General features: G+C 48.5%; 1 protein-coding gene across 2 annotated transcripts in view; it reads right to left on the bottom strand.

Moving 5' to 3' along the window:
- Positions 1 to 8,606: 8,606 nt before the first annotated feature.
- Positions 8,607 to 26,937, bottom strand: part of LRFN2 (leucine rich repeat and fibronectin type III domain containing 2) — a 36,232-nt gene continuing 17,901 nt past the window's right edge. The window contains exons 2-3 of one of the 2 annotated variants that reach the window (XR_013176106.1): positions 19,145 to 19,251; positions 11,482 to 11,590 (exon numbers count right to left, since the gene is read on the bottom strand). Coding sequence is in view for 1 of the 2 variants with exons in the window: in XM_077161719.1 (XP_077017834.1) it covers positions 10,615 to 11,590 (976 nt within the window). In the remaining variant the exon portion in view is untranslated. Of the gene's footprint in view, positions 11,591 to 19,144; positions 19,252 to 26,937 lie in introns of both variants that reach the window. The other variant, XM_077161719.1, reaches the window with a different exon arrangement.

Here is a 26,937-nt window from a genome sequence, read left to right on the forward strand (position 1 = left end):
CCTGCTTGGACTGTCCTTTTTCTTCTGCCAAGAGTATTCCTACTCATCGTGCCTTACAACGGAAAGGGAAAAGAGTCTTGAGTCTAGTGCTGGTGGCAGTTCAAGGCCAATCCAGGTTCCAGGAAACTTTCTGAAAGACCTTATCCTTTTAAGCAACAGTCTTCACACCAAGAGACTGGATATGGCATATTAATGTGCCCTAGAACTTCTGGAATGGGAAGACCCATGTCTTATTACCTTCAGCCATTCTTCAGCCATCTCCTCAGACCTGGAATAGATCAGTGGTGCTGGGTCGTGATGGGTGGGGCTGTGCCCTGAAGCGTCCAGTGTACGTGGAGAAGCAGCCCTTCCTCTACAAGGCCTTGAAATGCAGCAGACGCAACTATGATTTTCCCGCATACCTCTCTCTGTACATGGGGTTGGGAGTCTTTGCCCTCCCACAGTGAGGAAATAAAGCCTCCAAGGACAAACACCGTCATCCTGAGAATGACCGGTGCTCTTGGATGAACCCTGATCACCTCTTTACTTCACCACAAGGGCACTCCAGGCAGAGCCTACCCCAGTACTCTGCTCCTTTCCCCCCAACTTTAGCTATGGACAATGGGTGGGCTAGACCCACATCCTCAACCTGGACAGCTTGTGTTTTCCCAACCAGACTCCTTTGTTTCCACCCCTCCCCTTCCCTGCTTGTCCTTGACTAGACCTCTGTCATTTCCCTTTTCTGGATAGCCCAACTGAAAGACGGTCTCTGACCACAGTCCTACCTGAACTGGCCACGGAGAGCTGAGAGATCCTGTGTCTGTGGTAAATCCCCAGCAGAGATGCCCTTCTCAGCCCCATCTCCAAAGTCTTCAGGGTCTGTACACTCTATTCACCTCTCTCAGACCTGATTCTCCTCTCCCTGGTATGGATATTTTCTTTCCTACCTCTGGGCTGCCATCTCAGCCTCAATGCCTGTCCTCTTTCCTGATGTACCCAGCTGTTGCTGTAATGGTTAAGTATGGAGGGTGTGATATGAATGGAACTCCAGTTCTGGGGTTAAAAGATTTAAAGTTTGTGACCCAGTCCTGCTCCCTAAGGTCTATAAGAGCTTCAAAAGAGTAAATAACTGACTGAAACTCAGTTTGGAAAACCTGCTGAATGATGTAGTAAGTTCAGTAGTGGCCCACAAAATTCACGTCTACCCAGAAACTCAGAATATGATCTTATTTGAAAATAGGTCTTCTGCAGATATAATTAGTTAAGTAAAGATAGATTGTACTGGATTGGGGTGGATCATGAACCCGATGACCAGTGTCCTTATAAGAAGAGAAGAAGACACACAGAGAAGAAGATCATATGATGATGCAGGCAGAGATTGTGGCAAGTTCCCTTAAACTTTCAGAAGGCCCAAGACCCTGCCGACACCTTGATTTCAGACTTCGAGGCTCCAGAACTGTGAGAGAATGACATTTTGTTGTTTTAAGGCACCCAGTTTGTGGTTATTTGTTTCAGCAGCACTAAGGACATAATATAAATAAGGAAAGCAAGAATGTGTGAATCAGAATTGGGGGGAATGATTGAAATGATAATTCATGTGAAAGAATTTTGGGGGGAGCAGTGAGATGCCATACAATCTTGCTGCCTTAGCTGCTGAATTTGTATATATCCAATGTCTCCAATTATGTTTCTTCCCCTTAAACAATGAGAGCCCAACATTCTACAGACAAGGTGGCGTCTAGGGCAAGGACACTGTTTGAGCACCCCTGGAATCAGGCCCTCTCGCCCAAGCCCCCTCCATCTTTAGTTTGAGGTAGAAAGTAGGTGGCATCCTGCTGTCATTTTCTCCAGCCTGCCACAGATCCCCATTATCCATAAACCTGAGGGAGGGTGGAAGGGCCTAGGTTTGAAGAGCAAAATCCCAAGAGAAGCTTCAGCCTCTGATTCTCTCACAATTCAAGGCTCAACTAATTAAAAACTGTTTACATGATTCCTTGGAAGGTATAATCTTGCCTGGGCTCTAAAAGGCAGTGAAGACCAGGAAAGAATTGGGCCCCTTCATTTGATCACTGTTGAGGCCCTTCCCATCCTCCTCCAGATTTCATGGGTGACCCACAGTCTTCACCATTTACCTCCACCATGGAAGCCAGGTTCTTCATGTACCTGGGTCGCCTTAACCCTCAGCAGCATGTCCTATTGCAGCTTGGTGCTACCCTGAGGAAATCTCTGACATGCTAGCTTCCACCCATAAGGTGTATGGGGCCTGTCCAGCCATGCATATTCCAGCAAATACTCTCTGACCTCAAGATGGGGAGAAAAGGTCTTTCTGACATTCTTCCCTCCTTTATGTTGGGAAGACCATACTAGAAGCCAATTTTAATCTACTGTCCTCAAGCAAGTGGATGGTGTTTGGGCTAGAAGAGAATGGGCATTACAGGGAAGCAGGGAGAGCTGCCCAAAATCATCCCACACCCCCTTTGGGAGGTGCTCATCCCCTGTCTCAAGTGGGAACAAAGTACCTTAACCCAAAAGAATGAAGGAAGCCAGTGTGAGGGTTTTGGTGGCAGTGTTTGGGTCATTCCAGAGTCTCGTTTGTAATATTTTGGCTATCCTGCCAGATCCGGAACAAAGGTGGCAGCTGAGCAGGGACTCGGGAACAGATAACTGAAGGGCATAATGACCATCCTCGCTAGATTATGTGTGTGTAAATAGAAGAGTATTAATGTCTTCTGGTTGACTTCACTGTATCCCACAGGTGAAACCTGGAATTTCCAAGTCCTTCTAGCTTTTGCTGGATAAGTGGATCCTAGAACACAAAGGAGTATTGTGGGCTGCAGAGGTGATCATGTACTTTCTGCCCCTTTCCAGCCTCCTCCCTTCTCTCAGTGTTATGGAGACTAAAGCTGATTTGTAGGGAAGAATAGACATCCCTGAGATTTTCCCAGCCAGCGCCCTGGCTCTGTGCTTAGTTTTCTAACCCTGTTTTGACCTCAGCAGGCTCTGGGAACTGCTTTCTGTCTGAGCTGTGGATTCCTGTAAAGGCAGGAATTATATAGATTCATAAAGCTCCACCAAGAATATGGAGCCATAACCAGCAAGCCTTAATCTAAAAGGAGCACAGAGAGCCACTTCCTGCCTTGGGTGAATTCTGAAATTCATCATGTACAATTTTGCTTGTAATAAAATTAATAACACTTTTCATGGATATTGAACAGGGAATTCTAATACCATTTGAGAGAGGCTAGAATAGATGACCTCAGAAATCTTTTGGCAGCTCTGATATTCTAAGAGCCTGACATACCCAATATTATCATTAATATGGTATCATTTATAACAACATTATCAATGATGCATATCATTAATAATAATAGATGTTATCACTCTGCCATTTCCAATCTGATATGTGATCCGTGTAACTACATAATACTCCACAGGTGTTCTTACTGAATTCAATACTTAACCACTGATACTTTACCAAAAAGTAAACTGAGACTGCAAAACAGGTTCTCATCCAACTTCTCCTACAGCCCCTCAACCCTAGGAGCAACTGCACTTGCTTTGGGTTACTCAGGACCCTCCGTTTCTCTGCAGCTGCCCCTTTCCCAGGCCTGCCTGGTCCATACCCCCACCACCACTCCCACTTCAGAAACTGCTGGTATGCCTAGAGTTGTCTCCTTCAATCCCTGCTTGTTCATGTACAGGTTTCCAGTCCTAACTGGACTCCGTTTAACACAAAGCCAGTCACTTCCCCATCCCAGGTTTTCATTTTCTCCTCTGTAAAATGGTCAAGACCCCTTTGGAATTTAAAACCCAGTGAATTCTTCCAGCCAAAGGTGCCACCTTGAGCTATGTAGCTTTTAGCTGATCCATCCCTCCATCTTTTCCTGCAGAATGGGCTCCCCAGAGGCATAGATAAGCTTGAGATGAGTGAAAACTCACCTATCTTTGTAAGCTTAGAGACCTACAAACAAGCTTTTCCCCTCAGGGAGATGTATAAGGCTCTTAAGGGCAGGCAGAATGTCCTCCCCCCGTTTTGTTTTCCTTCTCTTCAGCAGACCCATCAGTGGACCTGGCAGGTCTGCAAATGCATGCTCAGTGAGTGTGGCACTGATTTCTCCACCTCTTTCACTTTTTCTGCCCAATTCGGTCTTCTAAAAGCCAAGGCTCACATGTCAGAAGTCAGGCCTTTGACATATAACCCAGACCACTCTGCATTTTTATCATCTTTGCAGCACTTCAGGTAACCTCAAAGCAAATCCATTTCTTGAGTGTTTGCCCAACTCCACTGCTCTTGGGCAAGATGCTTAGCCCCTTCCTACTTTAGCTTCCTCAAAAAAGGATGAGGGTAATGATAGTACCTACCTGTTCCATTAGGTTGTATGGACAAGCAAGTGAGATACTCTATTCAAAGCTCTTACCACAGTGCCTGGTACATAGGAAACTCTCAATAAACATCAGCTGTGGTTATCAATTTAATTTTGCAACTTCGGTATCCATTTGAAAAATGCCAACCTTGTGTTAACCTAGTGAAAGGATAAGAAATACCCATAACTTAGTCTGGGTAGGTAAGGCAACCAGCCCAGCCTTGGAGGACAGGCAGAATCATGTCCACAAGAGACTCCCTAAGGAATTGGTGGGAAGCACATGAACCAGAACCTGGGGTGGGGGAAATATTCAGGACTAGTGGATGGAACAGAGAACTTAAATCCCTTCTTCTTGACGATTTTCTTTCTCAAAAGGTGAGCAAGATACTTGCCTGTTAGCAGGGATGTGGAATCGGGGGTGGAGGGGACGGGAGTGGGGTTCTGAGTTTTACTTCCTGAAAAAGCAGTAACAGTGTCAGGAAGGTAAGTTAACAAAGGTAATGAGGGCTGCGGGAACAGGATATGCTATATCTTGAATATAGCATAGGGGATTCAAGGGAAAGAAAATTCACCCTCACAAAGAATATAAATGCTGGAGTTGCTGCCGCGTGTGCCAGGGAGCACCAACGCGCACATGTTACAGAAGAGGTGGCAGAAGAAGAGGGAGCATGTTCCTCATCTCCTAACCAGATGGCAGCCTGGATGAAGGGGGCTGGGGATGTAGGAGTCCGGGCAGTGGGCTGACTGTGGACCAGATGGGTTTGGGGATCCCGTTGGAGTGGGTGAAATTTCAGCTTTACTCCCACATCAGTAGGAACTAGAAGGGTAACTGTAGATCCATTGACATCTCAGAAAGGAACTAGATAATGAGGTCTCTCTTGCCCCAGCCCTCAGCGTGAGATGGCGGAGGAGAATGCTGGCTCACATGGACTGGGAGCACATTTGGTGGCTGGCTATAGGGCTCAGAGCATCAGTTATCCCAACAAACATAGAAAAATGATCAGCAAAGAGTCTGCAATACAGGCCCATTTCCCTAGAGTCAGTGAGCACAAGAAAGATGCCAAAAGTTGTCCAAATGAGGACACCGGGCAAGAACATTGGCTCTGCCGGACGATCCTAGATGGCTGTGATGGAGGTCTAGGGATGGCTTTGGGGGTAAAGGCCAAGCCCCTCTCTTTGGTTTGTGGGAAAGCATGTCTTGTCCCACTGCTAGAGGCTGCAGGGAAGGGAAACACATGTGCCTTTGTAGAAACACTGACACAATTAAGGATTAATTGGGATTATGGAAGCTGAGCAACTAAAAATCTTTGCTTTAAGGACTGAAAGCACAAATAGATATATTTCAGAGTGAAAGGGAGAGCAACCTGGGTGGGTCTGATTCTATTATACAAAGGTGGAAACCTCAGGTATTTACCTGTGAGGAGGCTTTTTGTCACCACAAACTTCTCCTGCTGCCAGCTATATCACATGGAATGGCTGGGCTTTGGAATTTAGGTGTGATATTTAAAACTGCGTGTTTAGATTTTGACTGCTGCCTGCCAGCAGTCGTTTCTTTTGAATAAATGTGTCTATTTCTCCAGCAGCAGTTTGCAGAAACCCCAATGCCTGCAAGAACAGAGGAAGCACCATCCGGCTTACTGAAGCTTGAGACCTTCACCTCAGACGTGCTGAGCATGGAAGACAAAGTACTTAGGCTCTGCTTATTAAAAATCAATGCCCACAGACTTTGGAATAAAAGCTACTTTCCATTTTGGAAGTGGGAAATCTGAGACAGTGACCTTCCTCTTACCGGGCTGGAAATTATATCTTTTAGAAAAAAACAAAACAAAACTGTGCCTAAGGTCTTTTGGGATTTAAGCACTGTAATAATAGGAAAATGGAAAGCATCTACCCCCTTTGAAGGGAACTTAGGGATGTGTCATTATCAGGAACTTGAGAAAAGGAGGCTGAACTGTTTACCAGAAAGCTTACTCATCAGTGCCCGGCTGATGAGCCCGTCACAGCGTATCAGGTTTCTTCTGCAAATGATCAGAGAGTTGAAGGTTTCCTAGATCAGGAAAGAGGACCTAGGGAAGACAAGTTCCTTTCCTGATGGGTCAGGGGTTTTGGAATAGAAGAAGGAAAGTGGTTCCGTCACTGGAATGTGCCGGTGTGAGGCAGCAAGTCTTAGGGGAAGAAGTTGCAGGCTCTCCAGGCAGAGGGGTCAGGAGACAGGATCCAGATGGAGGTGGAGGTGCAAAGTTCATTAAGCAAGAAACCTCCTAAAGGGCACAAGGTGGGAGGAAGGGTAGGGCAATCTGAAACTTGGGAGAATCTTATAGGCCAGAAGGGGGAATGTGTTACAAGCCAAGAAGGTCTGGTATAAGGTTCAGAAGAAATTGCTTAACCAAGGGGCCCTTGCCTGGAGTTAACAGAGGATTCCACTAGACCTTGAAGCCAAATCAAGGACTTTCCATTAGGCTATGAATTTGAGTATTTTGGTATAAAATGCTATCTATAATGGGTTGGAGGGATGATAAGAGAATAGGGGAGGAGTAAGATGTCACAGAAAGAACTAAGTCTTTGCAGCCAGACTTATTTCAATCTTTGGCTACTCACTCCAGTCCCTGGGGCTCAGTCCCTTCATTTGTAAAACAAGCATAATATCTTCTTGGGGAGGCTGTAATGAGGACTCAGTGCACCAAGCACAGTACCTGGAGACTGCAGGTGCTCATGAAGTGTTGGTTCCCTCCCTCTCTGGAAAGGTATGCTTGCAAGTCAATCACTGTCTGTCTAGGGCCACTGCTGTCCAATATGGGGATCAGTTGTGGCCCCAAGCAGCTCTCAAGCTCTTTAAACGTGGCTACTTTGAATTGAGAGGTGCCAAAAGTGTATAGCATACAGACCAGATTTTGAAGACTTTGTGTAAATAAAGGAATATAAATGTCTTCTTAATAATTTTTATAGTAAGTTCATATTTGAAGTGATGATATTCTGGATATTTTTGGTTAAACAACATATATTTTAATTTCACCTGTTTCTTCATACTTGTTTTACTGTGGCTACTAGAAAATTTAAAATGACAATGTGGCTCACATTTTATTTCTATTGGACAATGCGGATCTAGACATTAGGGGAAGATGGGAAGAAGCTGTGTTCTAGAAGCCCATGTTATCTGTGTACCTGGGGTTTGGGTGTGGGTTTGTCCTCCCACGGTTTCCCACTGAAAGACCCTTTTGAAAAATGCCAATCAGGGCTAAACCAAAATGGGGAGAAGATTTCCATGTGTCCCTAGTGGCTGGCTGTGGTGGTAGAGCTGGTACATCAGAGATTTGAGATGTCAAGGGGCCAGCTGGGGATAATCTCTTCTCAGCCTGGAGCTTCATTCCAGATTCCTCTACCATTCTTTACTTGAGGAGGGTGACCCCCTTCTCTCTCATTCCAGAAGGCCGCCCCACCTAGCTCATGAGTTTCTGATGCAGAAGCAGGCTCCTACCAGGCAGTGACAAACACACGTGCAAGAGAAAATGCCACATCAAAGGCATCTTTAGAAAACCAACCCCAGAGTTTCCAGAGAAATGAACAGCAGACATTCATAGACACGACAAGGTTCTTTTTTTCCCTCCCTCCCAAGAAGGATGGTTCGTTGTTGTTTTTTAAACTGTACATTTTTTTTAGCAAAGGAGAAGATTGGCGTTTATATTCTGACCACAGGGATGCTGCTTTCCAAAACTCTAAGTCAGAAACATGACAAACACAAGAGCGAGTACATATTCATGTCACGACAGAGCTCAGAGCCTCTGACAAGAATAGACGGTGAATTGATTCGTACCCTCTACTGTCCAACATTTTCCCCCTGGGTGTCAGAAACCAAAGGCAAACAGAAAGGTGGTATTTGGGGCCACTTCCTCAATGGCTACATTTCTTTTTTTTTTTTTTTTTTTAGCATGGGCAGGCCCTGGGAATCGAACCTGGGTCTCTGGTATGGCAGGTGAGAACTCTGCCACTGGGCCATGGTCGCACCACCCCTTAATGGCTACATTTTGAAGGGATGAATGGGAAAGGTGCAGAGAGAGTAAGGATAGAAGGATGAGAAAGGAGAGAAGGGATAAAAGGGGAAGGGAGAAGATGGAGGGTGGGAGAGCTTTCCTTTCAAATTGATCAATTCTGTTGGTGCCACTATGGCTAGGGAAGGCTGGAAAATTAATTTATTGCCTCAGTAAGAGTCTGGCCTGGTATGTTAATGACCTTCTCAGGGTCCAATAGGGATGGAGGAGGGCAGAGAGTCACAGGAAGTAAAAGGAGAAAAGAGACAGGAGAATGGAGGGAAGGTGAGGAGGGAGGAAAGAAGCAGGGAGGGGAGGCAGGACAGTGGAGAAAGACAAAGGCCTTGGATTCAGAGGCTCAGCAGAAGGCGGTCCTGCAGAGAGTTCCCGCCCTCTCCTCCCACGTTCCCAGGGGGCCCAGGAAACTGCGGCTCATCTTCAGAGTGGAGCCTGTCACACCTTTTAAGCCTGAATGGACTCACCTGTGTATGCTTTCTTACCCACTATGGTTAGCAATTGGAAGAAGGAATGAGAAGAACAAGAGAGAGAGGCTAGAGATCTACGGAGGAGATTTGAGACGGGAAAGAATGAGTTAGGGAGACGGAAGGAGAGGTAGTGTATTGGCGATGAGGAGAGAAGGAGAGACCAGGAGAGGCGGAGACACAGCAGGCCAGGTCCCACAGACTCATCTAAAACACTCTTCCTGGGGATGTGGGGTTAATCCCTGGTTAGAAAGGTGCTCATGTGCCCCTCCCATTCCCATCCTGTCTTTTCCATGGATGAGGATCCTCCTTCAGGGAACCAAGATGTGGTATCTCCTGTGTCCTACCCTGAGCCACCTCCTTCCAGAAGGAACAAGACACAGACTTTTGACACAGAGCTGCCCCAACCAGGGTGAAGACAGGATGTCAGAGCCCAAACTAACCCCAGGAGGTAAGTGGCCTTGGCTCCTGCCCTGACTGGTTACTAACTTACCGTGGGACATTGGGCCAGTCCCTTATGCTTTCTTGCAGTGGGGAGAGGGAGGAAGGGTTAAGGATGACATGATCACAAACACTCCCCCTAACTTCCAAACTCTACGCTTCTCAAAAGATTCAGCTTCTGCCCTTAAAAGCCTCTACAGTTCTCCCCCTATGGCCACCAAGAAGCATAGGGCAGGGAATCCTCTCCCAGCTTGTGCCACTGGTACTGCTGAGCTGGAAACCACGATATTTAGAATTATGAAAGGTTATTTGTCCTTAGAATTGGAAGGGAATTGGAAACCTTCTCGTATGACCCCAGTATTCTGCAAATTAGAAAACAGTTCCAAAGAGAGAAAAGGGTCTTGCCCAAAGTATTCAGCTGGTTGTTTGGTGGTGGCTCTGAAGCCCAAACTTAGAGGTTTAGACTCAAAGTCCGGTACGCGTTCCACCATACCACACTGTTTTCCTTAAGAGAAGTCCTCTTGGCCCAGCACATGCCCCTGGAGACTTTCTGTCCCACCTTTCTGGAAGAAGAGGCAAACATCCCAAAGCACCCCCGAAACTGAGATCCCTCATGCCCCTACAGGCTCTCAAGCCCTTCTCCCATCTGCTACACATAGGAAGTCCTGGGCATCATCCAGTATCCTTCTGCTTGGTGCTGAGATGTTGGGTGTGGGTGTTATGTTTCAGGGGCACAGGAAACTGGTTCAGATATCAGGGCAGTTCCTCACCCTTCCCAGGGAGGGGTGCAGAGGAGGTTTGGGAATCACAAGGGGCCGGGGCAGGGGCCTCCCAAGTCTCCCCCAAACTAGAACCAGAATCACTCCTGTCAACTGGCAATACTCATCCACCATGAAGGCTGCTGGAAACACACTTCCCTACGTAAGACAAACTCTCAGTTATGTGAATGAAGAAGCAGAGTCTGGGAAATGGAAAAAAAAATAATTAAGAAATAAAACAACACTGGAACCATAAGCGATCCAAAGCCACTTGCTTAAACGCTACATTTGTGATTAGAAAGGCAGTTTTGCCTTTCCAAACACTCAGGGCTCAGTCCCACATTTTAGCGAGTCCATTTTCCCTGAGCACACCCTGGCTGGGCGGTGGGGGAGGGGCCTGGACGGGTGATGGGGGGGGGGAGAAGAGGCTGTTGACAGGGAGACGAAGCTGTCCCTGGATGTAAACATCGCCATGGAAACTCCACAAATGCTTGCCAGTAAAGATACGTTCCCCTCTTTCCACCCTGAAAGGGTGGGAGGGAGGACCCCCGCCCACCCCTGGCGCCTATACTGTGCTCTCCATCACCCACTCCGAGCTGCCCAAAGTCCCCCGGGCCCCGAGCAGGTCACTCTCCTCAAAAGGCAAGAGCATGCCGTTAACCGAGAGGCTGCGTTTTGTCCAGATGTTGGAGACTCTCCGAGGGGGGCTGTAGCCCCCCGGGGCCACCGCTCCCGCTGCCGCAGCGGCAAAATCCCCCATGTCGAAGGAGTGGCTGCGCTTGGTCTTGCCCTCCAGGGGCAAGGGGAGCAGACTCCTGGCCCGGGCCGCGGGGGGCCCCAGCAGGGGCTCTCTGTCCGAGTGGTGGCCCTTGGCCGATGTCCCGGCCCCGCTCCCGGCTGGAGTCCTGGAGTCCAGCAGCTCCTCCTTTCTCTGACTCTTGAGGTCCATGGAGGCGAAGGCGCCCATCAGGCGGTCGAGGTTGGGCTTGGGGCGGACGGCAGGGGCGGGGAGCCTCCAGGGGGCGCGCCCCAGCCCCGCCGCGTCCCCGCTGCCCAGGGAGCTGGAGGAGGAGGAGTCACTGGCTCGGGCCAGGCTGGCACTGAAGTCCACCAGCTCGTTCCGCACCACCACCTTGGGCGGCCCCGGCGGGGGTTGCCCGGCGGGCCCGCTGCCCGGGCCGGGCGGCGGCGGCGCCCCGTTGGTCTGTGAGCACACGTTGCTGACAGCGGCCGCCCCCATCTTGCCGGGGGCGTCGTGGTTGCAGACCTTGTAGCGCACCAGGAGGATGACGACGAAGACCAGCAGCGTGGCCACGATAACGCCCCCGATGACCAGGATCATGGTGCCGCCCAGGAGCTGGCTGGGCACCGACCGGCACTGCGGGTGGTCTGCCTTGGTGAAGAACTGGGCACAGCCCACGATGTTGGTGGCAGTGAGGGTCGTGGCCGTGTCGTCCCACATGGCCAGCACGCACAGGTCGTAGCTGGTCCCTGACACCAGGTTGTTGACCACGAAGGCCTTGTTGGAGGCTGGGATCATCCTGGGGGGCAGGGGCATAGACACAGGGAGAGGGGCGCGGGGAGGGAGAGGCAGGGCGAGGGGGGACAGGGGGAGACGAGCACGCAGAGAAAGTGACGGACAGTAAGAAGGAGTCACGGAGGGGGGAGGGGGAGAGGAAGGAAGATGGACAGACAGACACCGGGATGCAGTGAGAGACAGGGACAGAGACAGAGAGGTGAAGACACGTGAAAGGGAGAGATGAAGAGACAGAGAGGAGCGGGGAGAAACGGGGAGAGGAAGGGATAGGAGCAGGGCACAGGAAAACATGCGAGTCAGAAAGAGATGCGAGAAGAGAGAGGAGACATCAGAGAACAGAGAGCACATTGGGGTGGAACGGAATGAGAGAAAGATTCAGGGGTGGAAGTGGTAGAGAGAGGCAGACAGAGACACCGTAAGTGGCCATCAGGCAAGGAAAAAATGGCGCAGGGGATGTGGAAATAGAGCCATATGTGTATGAAGATAAAGGCAAGGAGAAAGGGGATAATTAAAAGTTGGGACGAAGGAAAGCCATTGGAGGTGGAGGTAAAGAGAAGAAAAGGGAGAGACTCCAGCAGAGGTGAGCAGCGGGAGACACAGGGGGAGGCAGAGGGAGAGACACAGAGAGGCAGAGAGGTTAAAGGTGTGAAGAAGCAGAAATTAAACAAAGGGCCATCTCCGCCCCCACCCCACCACCATGTCTATAGCAAATATCCCCTCCAGTGGCTGCTCGGGCCTGGTCTCTCATCCAGCCTGCCCCAGAGGCACCACTCCTTGGGATCAGCAGCAGCATTTGCTGAGGCCCCTTCTCAGGGCCATCTGCTCTCCAAAGGGCTCTCTAAAGATTTACTGCTGTAGGTAGACTGGGGTGGGGTGGCAGGCACTTGCTAAGCAAACATGTTGCTTGGAGTTGGAAGAGACAGTGCGATTTTGAGGAAATTCTGCATTCCAGTGGAAAGGAATGATCCCCGATCCCTTTGTCATAGCGGACCAAGCCATTCAAAGAAACCTGGGGAAAGTTTCTCGGGCTGGAAGAGGCGTTGACTGGTTCCTCTACCTGATGGGACAGCTATCCCCTCACTCTGGGCCTGTCCCCTGCAGCCTGGGCATCTCTGAAGCAAACCTGCTCAGGAAGCAAACCCTGATCTCTAAGTCCCTTGTTGAGCTATCTGCCTTCTGCCTGTGCCACCCCCTTAAATGCTTCTGCAGAAATGTTCACCCAGGCCTAAAGGTACCACGTCCCTCTCTGCAGGATCCCTGGTAGCCCCCACTCCCAAAGAGCTCCCTGTACTCCTGTTCCCTACTACTTGAAAATGAAATGGTTCCATCACCTCTGTCAACTCCTCAAACCCAGAACCAGGCAGCTTAATTGAGATTTAAAATATGAAATACTAGAGGCTGAAAACTTCCACCTGGGAACTCCACACTGAGGATTGGAGCTGACAGGCAGATATTGACGTCCTGTCACTGGGCAGCCCCAGCAGCTGCTGCCTCCCTGCACACCCTCCCAGCCTGCGCAGCTGCTGGAGGAGCCCTATTGGAGGAAACTGAGTCCCCAGGCCCCTTCTGCCCAGTGCTTGGCCACAAGTGGGGCAGAGGAGGCCCAAGTGTGGGAGGTGGGGGCGGACCGAGCTAGCATACAGGCCAGCCCTTCAGATCTCTTGGGAGAATTCACAGCCACACTTTCATCTGGGCATTACGGCAACCCCATGAAGTCAGACATCACTGCTTGTATTTTGGAGGAAGAACAGCTCACATTCAGGGAGGCTGAGAGATGTGCCTGAGACTGCAAAGCTGGGACCAAAGGAAGGGGTGTTTGGGACCTGAACACTAGCCTTCCAGGGCCACAGGCTTGCCTTGTCCCATCCCTGGTGACAGATACAGGATGCTTTTCCTCATAGCACTGAAGAGACAGGTCAGCCACCCCCCTCCCCAGGTCAGTGCTTGGAGGCCCTGTCACTCGCCTCCACCAGCAGGACCCCTGACCTGCTGGTCCAGCCGCTGGGGAGGGCCCAAGGAACCCTGTGTGCTGTGGGGGACATGAGGGTCCTCTAAGGACCCCTGACAGAGTGGAGGTAATGATGTAAATTGGAGAGGCAGGAACAAGCATGCCTAGAGCAGTGACAATGTAGGAGCAAGGACTTTGGTTCACCGTTTGCCAGGCCTTGTTCCAAATTCCTTAGTCCTTTGGCGACTCTCCAAGGTAGGGAGAGGGAGGATAACAAAACATCCATTGATCCTCCAAGCTAGAGCTGGGGTGGCCTGGAGCCCTCTTCATTTCTAACCCCATCACATCACTCTGGCTGGTAGATTCCACCTTCTAAACCTCCCCCTCCCTTCCATCCCCACCACATGCTTTTCCTTAGGCCTCCGCATCTCTGGTATGGATAAGTGCAACAGACTCCATGCAGGCCTCTCTGCCTCTGGTTTTGCTCCCTTGAAGGGCTGTTCCCAGCAGCACCATCTCCAGAGTGCTCCATCAGGAGCACACATGGGCTATGTCCTGTGCCCACTGAAACAGCCTTGGAGGGCTGATGCTAACCTAGGCAAGGCAGCTCAAGCCCCTCCACGGGGCTCTCAGACACCTCTTCATGGAGCCCCAAACCAGACTCTCATGACATTCTGGTCTTCCCACCCACACATCCTCTAAATTTGCCCACATTCTTCAAAACTTGCCCAAGTATAGTAAAACCTTGGAATCAGTGGCCCTTCAGGACAGAAGGCACCTGACTATTATATCTATAAAAGAACTAACTACAAAGAGGTGGATGGAGTCTAGGGGACCACTAGGGAAGAGCAATAACCCAAGGCTACAAGCAGCCAAGCAGCCAAGCTGTTATCATCCCTAGGCCCGAGGGGAAGTTCCTGAACCCAGGAAGGGTAGAAAATCATCTAGATCTGTGTTACTCAGATGTGCCTCACAGGTTAGTGCAGGCCCATGAATTCTTTGTCCCTGGTCCATGATGAGAGAGTACAAAGATTGAGAGTAAGCATTCAGAAAGTGTTACAGCAAATTGGCATTGGTTGTGACATCCAAGTGCATGGCCATTTTATCTGATTATTTTTATGATACTTTACAAGAGCATTGATCTGAAATGGGTTGGGGGGGAATGAAACTGGCCATTCACAAAATAAAGCTTCAGCCCTGGTCCAGAGCAGTATTTCTCACCCTCGGCACTGGTGATGTTTTGGACAGGATAATTCTTTGTTGTTGAGGCTGTCCTTGCACTGTAGGATGTCTGTCAGCATCCTTGGCTTCTACCTACTAGATGCCATCAGATCACTCCCCCAACCTGAGTTGTGACAACTAAAAATGTCTGCACCATTCCCAAATGTTTCTTGGGAGGGCAAAATCATCCTCCCCCTCATACATCATTGTGAAATACTGGTCTAGAGAATGAGACCTAACACAAGCATCCAGGGGCAACCTCACAGGGTGGGAACCAGACATAAAAATATCCCTACCACATGTTTTCCCTCCCAGCAATCTCCTATCGCTGTTTCCCATGGCTGAACCAACCAAAAGCCCGAGCCTTTGGCATCCACTGGCCAGTCTTCCAGGGTACAGAGCAGGGTTGGGGAGACGCAAAAGATGACATCTGGTAAAGTCATCAGGTCGTAGCTTTCTTTGTGGAAGACATTCTGAAAGCCTGATGTATTTCTTTCCATCAAATAAACTAGCAACAACTCTGTTAGCAGAAAGCACAAATTGCTATTTTAAGTTGCTCCGATGTGTTACATTTAATTAAGCTCACAAGCTCTAAAACACAATTTAAAACTGCAACCCCAAGCACCTACCCAGGAAAAATAAAACAAGCACGAGTGGCTGCTTCTGAGGTGCTTCCCCCCCACTCCCCGATAATATTCTTTTGGCATTTGTTCATTCTGTTTAACATAGCAAACAAGCTACAGCTGATACCAGAGGTTTAGGAAGAAATTGTAGGAGCCCACCAGTTATTCTGCAGTTTGCTCCCAGATCTGTTTTCTACCTTCATCCTGCCTGCTCCGCATGGAAGGGAACTACATTTCCCAGGCTCCTTTGCCCTCGGGCTTCCAGGAGGACTTGGGCCAGGTGGAGGAAGAGTGGGGGGCTGGAAGAGGGGAGCAGCCTGGTCCCTTTCTCTTTTTGTGCTTCAAAGTATTGTCTGTCTGGCAGAAGCTGTGTCCCCTGTGATTTTAGCTCCCACAGGGCGGTCCCCACTGGAGTTCTGCCTTTCCCCAGACAGCCTTGGGTCTTAAGCTCTGGCCACACCACAGCCCCCTGTTCCTCCAGCCCTGGAGTAGGTGGGGTGGGGGGCAGTGACTTCCTGCTGCCACTAATCACTGTCCCCTGACTGACCACTCAGCAGTCCTAGTATCTGCATAAGCTAATCACTGCACTTGATTTCCTTTTTTGAAAGACTTACACTCTATATTTTTTCTTTAAAAATTTTTTTTTAATTGAATCCTAACTGATACAAGGAGATACCTTTAACTTGACAAGAATATTCTATTAGCTTTATCTTTCCTGCACTTTGGGAAAAGGCTGCCATTACTTCACATCAGCGGCAGCACATCTTGGCCTTCCCAGGTGGAACCCCAGTTTTAGGAAGTGCTTTGCCACCCTTTCTGAATCACTCCTCACCTCCCCCAAAAGCCACCTTGACCCCTTTTGCTTACACTGTCCCCTCTTCTGGAAACTTCTTCTCTCCTTCTCCACCCTGCTGGCCTCATCCTTTAAAGACTGCTTCAAATATCATTCTGACCCCACAGGGAGCTCTCCTCCCATAGCTCTCTTTCATTCCCTTGTTTGACATCTTCTGGAGTAGTGGTTTCGTGTTTACTCATGTGTTTCCCCTGAGAAGGGGGCTGTGTCTTATTCATCTTTGTATCTCCACTGCCAGTCAGGATAGCTGGCCTAGAGTCATGCTGAGTAAACATTTACCCTATGACTGAGCAGTAAATGAAACAGCCCTTGGTGAAATACTAAGGCCTATGCAAATACGAGGAATTCTTATTTAAATGCAGGGCTGGCTAATGGTGGACTTTCAAAGGCTGTGGCTGGTGTTGAGCTCCCTCTGGAAAGGCACTTGCCCAGCTCCTTGACGCTCACCTCCTGGACTTCCTCAAAGACCTTGCATGGATATGAATATAGATATGTGGTTGGGGCATGTGAGTGGAAGTGTGTAGGTGAGCGTGTGAGCACGTGTCGGGGGCACGTCTGTGTGTCTAAGAAATACTTGGGAACGGACGTTATGGTTATTTATGAGGATGTGCGTGGGTTGGAAGGGAGTTTGGGGTGTGGGTGTTCAAATATTTATGGTATGAGACGTCTTGTTCCAGGCAAAATTAGGCACCTCCCCATCCCTCTTATAACCCAGAACCTCCCCCCACCCCATTTCCAGTGGCTCCCTGCAGTCCCCGACTCTCCGAGCGACCTTTCCCAGTGGTTTTGCCCCCCATTAAAGGCATCTGGGGCCCAAGAACAGGAACAGGTGGGATTCTAGGAGTCTCTAAGGAGCAGGTAATTACTCCACCTTAGTCTGGCAGCAAAGCCTGTGAGCCGACTATGAGAACCTGCTCTCCCTTTCCTGGGTTCAGGTCTGGACTGCATGCCCAGCCCCCCTTGCAGTTAGGCATGCCCAGGTGGTGAGTCTGGCGGTGACCATCCTAGAGCTGCAGGTGGTGGATACCAGTGCCCACAAATCCCCACAGGAAGACGTTCTGCTGACGAACCTGGTATACCTGCCCTTGACTGAAACCCTATTTTTACAGGCATTTGCAGGAGCAGTCCGCTCACGCCCCCGGACTGATAGTCTCCTGCAGATAAGGTGAGGGAGCCTGAGGGGTTTGCTGGGTGGAGGTGTGTGTGAGAAAGAGAGAAGGTGAGTGTTGGGGTGACTGAAAAGGTGCGGCTGTGTGTGTGTATTTGTGTCAGAGAAGAAACCGCTGCTGATGTTTACACAAGAAATGAAATCCTTGCTTTCCTGGAATTGTCAACAAACCCCACCCCTTTCAACTGCAGGTCTCCTCCAGCCTCCACCCGTCAGCAACTCCAGCCTCAACATGTACTAGGTGCGCTCCCCTCCTCCCCACCATCCGTGATGCATCACAGCAGGCCTCTGAATCCAGCGCGAGGACTTAGAGCTCCCCCTTCCACATCCCTGGTTCTGCGTCCTTGTTACTGGCTCCTCATAGAACCCCAGCCTGTCAAACCTCTCTGGCCAGCCACGAGATCTCAGACCACAGGAAGGGCCTCATTAAACTGAGGCAAGCAGCCCTGGCTCCCAGCCTCTCCCTCTTCCTTGCAAGCCTCAGGGGACTGCTTCCTTCCCTGCACGCTGCAAGGAAGTAGAGGACACATGGTGGGTACTTGCTTGTATGCAATTTATTGACTACCTACTACGTGCCTGGCCCTTGGCAGGATGTCTTTTAATCTGCACATAAACTCTATGAAGTAGGAATATTTATCCCCATATTACAGGTGAAGAAACCGAGGCTCAGGCAGCTACATTGCCTGAGTTCACACAGCTGCCAAGTGGCTAAGCCCATCTGGCAAGACAGCTCTGTCCGGCCATTTAGCCTGATCTTTCCTCCACTGTATCAACTTGAACTGAGTCAAGTAGAATCAGATTTTAGGAGCAAGTAAGTCTTAGAGTAGGCCAACTGTCTGAGAGCGATTTAAAAATACCCAAACCCTTCTATATTACTTTACAATGTTGGCTAACATTTACTGACCACCTGTTATGCTCCAGATACTGCCTCAGTCTCACTGGCCGACAGCACAGCCTTTGGCCAAACTGAGACTTTGGGTCCCTCTCTTCCTTCGTTTCTATATCCTTGTCCCTAGTTTTCTGCTTCTCATCTCCAAGGATGCATATACTTCTGATACACTAGACTTCCTCAGAAAAAATCTTGGATAAATCCAACAACACTTATAAATATCACCCTTCCCAGAAATACTTATTATTAGGGACTAAACCTGAACAGGCAGCAGAGCACAGTGGTTATGAGCATAGACTCTAGAATTTAGACCACCTGGGTTCAAATCCTAGTTCTGCCACTTACCAGCTGTGTGACCTTGGGCAAACTACTTAATCTCTCTGTGCTTTAGTTTCCTTGAAATATCCTGTCTCTATAAAAGAGGACATATATTGTCTCTGCCTTGTAGGGTTGTTAGGAAGATAAAATGAATCATGATTCATAAAGAACTTAAGTCAGTGTCTGTTGTATAGTAAGCTCTACATGAAGGGTAGTTAAAAAAAAAATGGGATGGGTAATGACTAACCAAAAGAACTATATGCCTGATGGTGGAAATCCAGGCCTCAGAGATTTGCAACCTTGTGTAAGCTGGAAACTGGGAGACTGGGGCTGGACTGGCAGGAGGCCATTGTGACATCTACACTCATGTGCTTTTCCTCCACATGTGACTTGGAAAGTTTTTTTTTCAGAAGACATATGGTGATGGTTTTAGTTCAACTCTGGCTGAGGGATTGCAGAGATTATTGGAAATAAGGCCAAAGTGAGCCAAGCCCCAGCAGGCTATCTATGCACTCATCTCCCCAGAGTAAGGGCTTACCTGGTGACAGGTGGGGATCACACCTGAGGAGGCGCTGTCTTTGATCCCTGACTCAGGAAGTGCAGCAAATCCAGCTGCTTGGCAAGAGTTTGGGAAAGTCGCCAGCCCTGTGTTCAGATGAGATGATAGTGTCAGGAAGGGCCCTGCTCCATGGTGCTGCTGCATGGAGAGGTTAGAGCAAGGAGGTACAGAGGCCTGGGTGCTGGTACTGCAGACCGGAGTTCAAATACCAGCTCTATCACTTAGTATCTGTGTGGCCTCAGGCAAGCAGATTCATCTTTTTGCAAAATGGGGCAGAACCTGCCTCACAAGGCTGCCATGGGGACTGAGTCAATCCCTGTAACTTAAACAATGCCTAGTTCATGCTGTGTGCTCAGTTTGTTAATTAACGCTATGGAGGCAGTAATCTGGTCCCAGTGAGGACAGAGAAATGAATTCAGGTATGAGATGAGATGAGCAGACAGTACCAGCTAGCAAGGCAGGGCCACAGGGAGACCAGCTATCCTGAGATCTGACCATCTGTCTTGCTAGGCTACTGGATTGAGCCTGCCCTCTGGTCTAGGAGCCTCTCTTGCTGACTCAACAGGGTGACTGCTGTCTCTCTCTGCCATCTCCATTCACAGACCAGAAAAACTCCAGATGGAGAGGGGCCCCAAAAGTCACCCAGCTCATCAGTCCCTCCATAACAGGCCCATCTGACTGCTCATCCACCCCCAGGGACAGAGACTCACTTCATGGCAATGCCACACATTCCAGCTTTGGATACCTCTGAGTGGCTGAGAATCCCTCTGTGGACTGTGCTCTGACAGCCAGCTACTTCCTCCTGCTGCCTCCACTTCAATCCCGAGGGGCCAGGTAGAGCACGTGTCCTTCTGTATTTTACACAGGCCAGTGTTTCCCAAATTATGAGGCAGCTCTCTCATCCCACCTTGAGTTTCACTTCTCCAGAATTAACATTTCCGTTGCTTTCAGCCATTTCCTTGGGACAGCATTTCTAGCTGGCATCCTGGCTTGCTCCCATGTGATCACATGCTGCTTTGCCTTTGGCTCTCTTCTTTTGGGGGTGTGGGGGTCTGAGCAGCAGAGAACAATCAGACCCCACCTTTCCCCAGTCAGACCCCATACCTCACGTGAGGCGCCCGAGAGTACGTTCGACTTAGTGGAAGCGCATCCCCTCCAAGGCTCACACAGTCCAGACTGTCACTGAAAACACCTTTCCCCAGGACTGATATGAAGCCTCACGGCCCCCACTCTGTTCTCCTTAACCAGTGTTCCCATCCTTGCACGCTGAGCTGGCTCAACCAGGCTCCCTAGCCCACGGAAGGCCTCTCTCTCTGTCTCCTCTCCATCTCTCCTTAGCCAAGTTTCTATGAAAGTAGAACTTTTCCTTGTTTTTAACTGTCTTTGGTCTCCAGCCCCCAAAGGCTATATTAGTGTGTCTTGGAGGAAAGAGCATGGAATTTAAAATCAGGTAGAAATCTCTCTTTTAAATGCTGGCTCTGCCCCTAACTAGTAGTATGATCCTAAACCATTTCTTTCCTCTCTCCGTACCTCAGTTTCCTCATATGTGAAATGGAGATAGTGATGTCAACCTCATGCGGCAAGTGTGAGGATTTAAGTGCACTAGGGATTGCCACCCTCCCCTCCCTTCCAGGGCTGTCTGGTAGGACGATGACAAAGACCATGATGATAGCTGCCATTTATCTTCTGCAGGAGCTGAGAAGAGCTTGTTCAACAACAATTCATCATTTACAGAAGAAATGCAGCAGGTGTCAGACAAATTATATCTCATTGTAAACTCAGGAGCATACAAAATGAAGATTCCCCACCAGCTATATCTGAGCAGCACTCGAACGATGGGCAGATGCCAAGTCAGCTCCACTTAAGATGAACTCGGTGGCAGAATTCACCCCAGAAAGCAGATCTGTGACTTAATGGGGGCGCCACCCAGGGGCAAATTCACCCACAGCACCAGCCTCCTCAAAAATGCTACCATAGTTGAGAAAGGGGGAAAATTCAACTTTCTCAAGTTGAATTCTTGATATTCTCACAAGCAGTGGGGACAACCAAAGCAAAGGATTTGAACAGTGAATAAAAAAGTATTTGCAAAGTCCGCTTGGGGGAATGGTGAGGAAGGGGGAAAATTCAACTTCCCCAAGTGGAGAATTCTTGATATTCTCACAAGCAGTGGGAACAACCAAAGCGATAGGCTGAGCCCCCAATCTTGGGGTTTGCTCATATGAAACTTAACCCCACAAAGGATAGGCTAAGCCTACTTAAAATTAGGCCTAAGAGTCACCCCCAAGAGAACCTCTTTTGTTGTTCAGATGTGGCCTCTCTCTCCAGCCAACACAACAAGCAAACTCACTGCTCTCCCCCTGTTTACGTGGGACATGACGCCCAGGGGTGTGGACCTTCCTGGCAACATGGGACGGAAATCCTGGAATGAGCTGAGACTCAACATCAAGGGATTAAGAAAACCTTCTCGACCAAAACCGGGAAGAGTGAAGAGACAAAATCAAGTGTCAATGGCTGAGAGATTCCAAACAGAGTTGAGAGGTTATCCTGGAGGTTATTCTTACGCATTAAGAAGATATCACCTTGTTGTTCAAGATGTAGTGGAGAGGCTGGAGGGAACTGCCCGAAAATGTAGAGCTGTGTTCCAGTAGCCATGTTTCTTGAAGATGATTGTATAATGATATAGCTTTCACAATGTAACTGTGTGATTGTGAAAACCTTTTGTCTGATGCTTGTTTTATCTACCTTGTCAGCGGACAAGTAGAACATATGGAATAAAAATAAATAATAGGGGGAACAAATGTTAAAACAAATTTAGTTTGAAATGCTAGTGATCAATGAAAGGGAGGGGTAAGGGGTATGGTATGATGAATTTTTTCCTGTTGTCTTTTTATTTATTTTTCTGAATTGATGCAAATGTTCTAAGAAATGATCATGATGATGAATATGCAACTATGTGATGATATTGTGAATTATTGATTATGTATGTAGAACGGAATGATCATAAGTTAAGATGTTTGTGTTTTTGTTGCTATATTTTCAAAAAAAAATTTAAAAATTAAAATAAAATAAATGCTACCATAGAGCAATTTCTGCCACATGGGCAGGAAGAGGAAATGTTGTTGGAAACACACTAGTCACTTCAGCATGGCTGTTCCACAATTGAGTGATAGTCACCATTGACCTGGTCTTCTTGATTCTGTCATGCATGGGCTTAGTTGCTCCTGTCAGTTCTGGGCAATAGGCAGCATTTGGGGAGGGGATATGAAGTAGAAAGAGTGGCCTCCTGGCCTTCCACATATGCCCTGATGAATAAGATGGCTCAGAAAAGAACCTGGCATGAATCAAATGCATGGTAAGAGGCTGCTGAAGATAAGGAGTGGAGGCTCATAGTTGTGCTGTGAAATAAGCTGAGCCTGGTTTCAAATCTCACTCTGCCAATGAGTGACCTTGAACGGTTTATTCAACCCTTTCTGCCCTAGTTAAATATGGATGCTGGTACCTACTTCAGAAGACATCAGTGTCACAATTAAATGAGGTAAAGGATGTTAAACACTTGGCACGGTGCCTGGCAGTAAATGAGTGACAGTAAACACTAGGTTTGGTACAAAGACATATCAATGGAGACACTTGATAAAACAAATCAGGGTGAAAAGGATTCATCTTGCCTGAAGTCTCAGTCACTTTAAGGATGGATATTGAACTTACCAGTTATTGTCCCCTCCCTCTGTCAGATTAGAAGCTCCCTGGAGAAAAAACTGTATCAAACCCTGGGTTGAATTTTTGCTTTCATGAAAAAAGTATGGGGTTCCGTCACTTGCTGACCATATTTGAGGTTAGGCAAGCCACTTCACATCTCTCTGAGCCTCACTCAGTTTCCTCACCTGCAAATTGGGTTAGTAATATGGATCATATGGTATCTTTGTGAAAATTAAATATGATAGTATTTGTTCTGTACTGAGCACAGTGTTTAGGATATGGTTTGTAACAAAAAGTAGCCGTGATGACAGAATTGGACAGTGAGGCACAGAGAGGGAAAGTGGCTTGCCCAAGGTCACATAGCAAGTCTGTAACAGAGCCAGGCTTAGGGCCTCATCCATCCAGTATGGACCTGAGGATATTTACTGGGTGGGGACAGTTCTGTCTACTCCCACCCACCCTCCTCCCAGGTTCCAGGGTTGGGATCGTGTCATGGCCTCCCATTTGGATGGATAGAGTGGCCTCTTCATTGCCCACCCAAGGTCTCACTTGAGAGGTCGTTTCTTTCTCCACCTTTAATGAATCCCTTCCTGGCCAGCTTGCTTGTGAGAGGCAGACAGTGTCTAGGGAGGATCAGCAGAAACATGGCCCGGAGAAGTGCTGAGTGGGCTCCTCCTGAGCAGCGGGTGGAGAGAGCATGTCTCTGTGGGGGTGGGAGAGTTGGGGAGGGTGGCGGCAGGCAGAATGATGCTGCAACTCAGGAAGTCAAACATCTTGCAGGCCACACTCGATGGTGGCGTCCAGCCCCCAAGGAAATGCCAGTCCTTGGTCATTCCTTTGAGAACGGGTGCTGAGTGCCCCACTATAAAATGCCTTGTAGCCGTGAATGCTTTACCACTTACATACTGTGTTCAGGTAGACTCACATTCTGTTTAACTTTCATTACAATCCTATGGGTTCACATCCACGCTCCACAACTTACTGCTTGTATATCCTTTACCATGTTACTTAACTTTTCCAAGCTTCATTTTCCTTCTTTGTAAAAGCAGTTTGCACATCAAATTTGCAGTCATGTGAAGATTAGAAATCTGAAGCACTGGCATACAAAATATACTTAATACATTATTATGTATATAATGAATGCTTAACCTACTTATTTATCATCTAACTATTGGTGTCATTGTGTATCTATGTAATCATTTATTTATGGAGAATACTAAACTCCATCCAATCAATCGATCTGCCAGTGGGGCCTCCTGGAGTGGTAGAAGGCGAGCTCTCTGGGAATACCAGCAGCCTTGGGGTTGGAGCCTCTGTGCTGAGTGGGGAGGTGAACCTCACTGTGGAATTTATACATTTGCCAGGAGCTTTGAGATGGGCCTGGCCTACAGGGGCACCTTCTTGGTTTTGAATGAAGATAACCAAAAGTAGCAGAACTATTCTATTTCCCATCCCTCCCCAAGCCTGGGGGCAGCCAGCTCCTCTGGGAGCTCAGTCAGCACAGAATAGATCCACTAAACGGACTTCAATATCCCCAGAGGATTGAGATCAGTTTAGTATGGAAATAATCATGTGAGTCAATCACAGACTTACTCACACCTGTCAATTCCGGGAGTCTTGCTAGCACTGCTCACTGGGTTGCATGGGCTGGAGGCCCCGGGGAATTGACTGGCTCTCCTTCCACTCCCGGTCCAGCTAAGGAGAGGCCATGCTGGGCTGCAGGTGGGAGCGAGGCTGCTGGAGAACAGTCTCTGCCTCTCTCTCACCACACAGGTTTGGATGGAGGGAGAACCCTGACTGGGGGTTGTGCGATGTGAGTGTGTGTCCACTGGCTTGTTTGTGTGTATGAGTGTGCATGTGTACGTGTGCCCATTGGTGAGTGTGGGTGTGAGTGGTGAGGGAGAGTGCATGTGAGTAGAGATGAGAGGTGGGTGTTGCTCTGAGGTTGAGGGTATGCGAGCACATAAATGAGGAGTGAGCGTTTGAATGAGTCTGAACATTTGAGCAAACGTCCTTACGAGGAATCCTCCTCGCTGGCCCTCAGCCATGCTCCAACCTTCAGGGCTTGGCCGTGGCTGCCCTCCCTCCCTGGAACACTCTTGCCGCAGGCATGCTGCTTGGCTCACTTACTTCAAGTCTTTGCTCAGATCTTACCTTCTCAGGGAGGCCTGCCTTGGCCAACGTATTTAATGTTGCAATTTTTGCACTACGCCACGCACCCAGCCCCACTTATCCTGCTCTAGTTTTCATTTTCGCAAAGTACTCATTGCCTCCTCACATCTAGATAATTACTCATTTATTGTCCTTGTTGCCTGCTTCTCCCAGGAGGATGAGTATCTCTAGTTATTTTGTTCACTGATGTATCCCAAGCACCTAAGATAGTTGCATTTGTTTTATGGTATATTTGTCAAGTGAATGAATGCCGCTCCTCTTGGGTACCATTGGACAGCTAAATGCTGGGGCCTAGAAGTAACTGAGGGATGTCCCTAATAGTCCCTGTTTCCATCGGAGATGGAGTGGTGGGAGGGGAGGGGCTCCTTCCTTTGATGTATACCATATGATGGGGTGCAGCTCACGGGATCCTGTGCTGACAGAGCAGTGCTCACATCCTGGCTTTGCCCCTCACTAGCTGAGTGGCTGCAGCCAAGCTGCCTACACTCCCTATGCCTCAAGTTCTAGTTTGTCAAGTTGCTCAAAGCAGATATTATAAAATGGATTGGCTTTTAGTAAAGGGAATTTATTAGCTTATGTTCTGAGGCCATGAAAATATTCAAATCAAGGTATCATCAAGATGATACCTTCTTCCTGAAAATTGACTGCTGGTGATCCAGGACTTGTGTCACATGACAAGGCACATGGCGGCATCTGCTGGTCTCTCCTTCTCTTCTGGGTTTTGTTGCTTTTAGCTTCTTGCTTCCATGACTTTCTCTCTTCTTATTCAAATTTTATTGTCTTATAAAGGACTCCAGTAAAAGGATTAAGACCCACACTGAATAAGGTAGGTCTTTTTATTTTATTTTATTTTTACATGGGTAGGCACCAGGAATCGAACTTGGGTCCTCTGGCATGGCAGACAAGAATTCTTGCCTGCTGAGCCACTGTGGCCCGCCCAAGGTGGGTCACTTTTAAGATCCTATTTACCAAAAGATCCTACTTACAACGGGTCCGCATCCGTTGGAATGGATTGACTTTAAGAACATACTTTTCTGTGGTATATACTGCTTCAAACCATCACCACTCAGTTTCTCATTTGTGGCATGGAGACAGGAACAGAAACTGGCACTTCATAAGGATGTTGGGTAGATTAAGTGAATGAAGGCCCATCAGGTCCTGATAACAGGACTCGGCACACAGGTGAGCAAATGCGAGCTATTATGATGATACTCCCTTGCAGCTTGGAGGTGAGACTTAATCAATGACATGAATTGGTCTGTGAAGGATCTAGCAGAGGGCCTGTCATGGGGGGTGGAGGGGCTTAACAAATGCTTCTTGCTCTACTCCCACCCCACTCTTTAAAAGAAAAGAAAATTCCTTGACCTCCCCCAGTCATGGAACCCTTATATTTGGGTCCCCTTTAGATTAGGAAGTTAGTTACCAGTAAATTTATTATCTCTGTTTTTTTTTAATCAAGGGAGGAAGCGAGCAACCTTCCACCGTATTCTGTCCCCTGCAGCACAGACCCCAGGGCCTATATGTTGCTAACAGAATGTGACTGACAAGTACATTCTCATCTGGGTACAAGAGGAGTTGGGACTGTGCAGGACGCAGGGCGCTGGCCAGAGCCGGATGCCTGGACCCTACTCCCAATTCTGCAACTCCTAAGTGGCTGTGTGGCCAGGGGCAAGACTCTCTGGGTCTCTGATCTTCACTGGCATGGTGAGGGGTTGGGATTAGATCTTTGCTTAGGTCATTCCCAGGCTCACTCATTCAGCCAAGAAATGTTTACAGGGCATCTATTATGTGCCAAGCACTGGTCTAGGCCAGGGGATAAGGCAGGGACCACAACAGTGCTGGTCCTGCCTCATGGAGCTGACCTTCTAATAAGAAGAGGATAGAAAATAACAAACATAACTGGC

The sequence above is a fragment of the Tamandua tetradactyla genome, chromosome 5 (genome assembly GCF_023851605.1).
Source record: "Tamandua tetradactyla isolate mTamTet1 chromosome 5, mTamTet1.pri, whole genome shotgun sequence".
NCBI classification, from domain to species: Eukaryota; Metazoa; Chordata; class Mammalia; order Pilosa; family Myrmecophagidae; genus Tamandua; species Tamandua tetradactyla.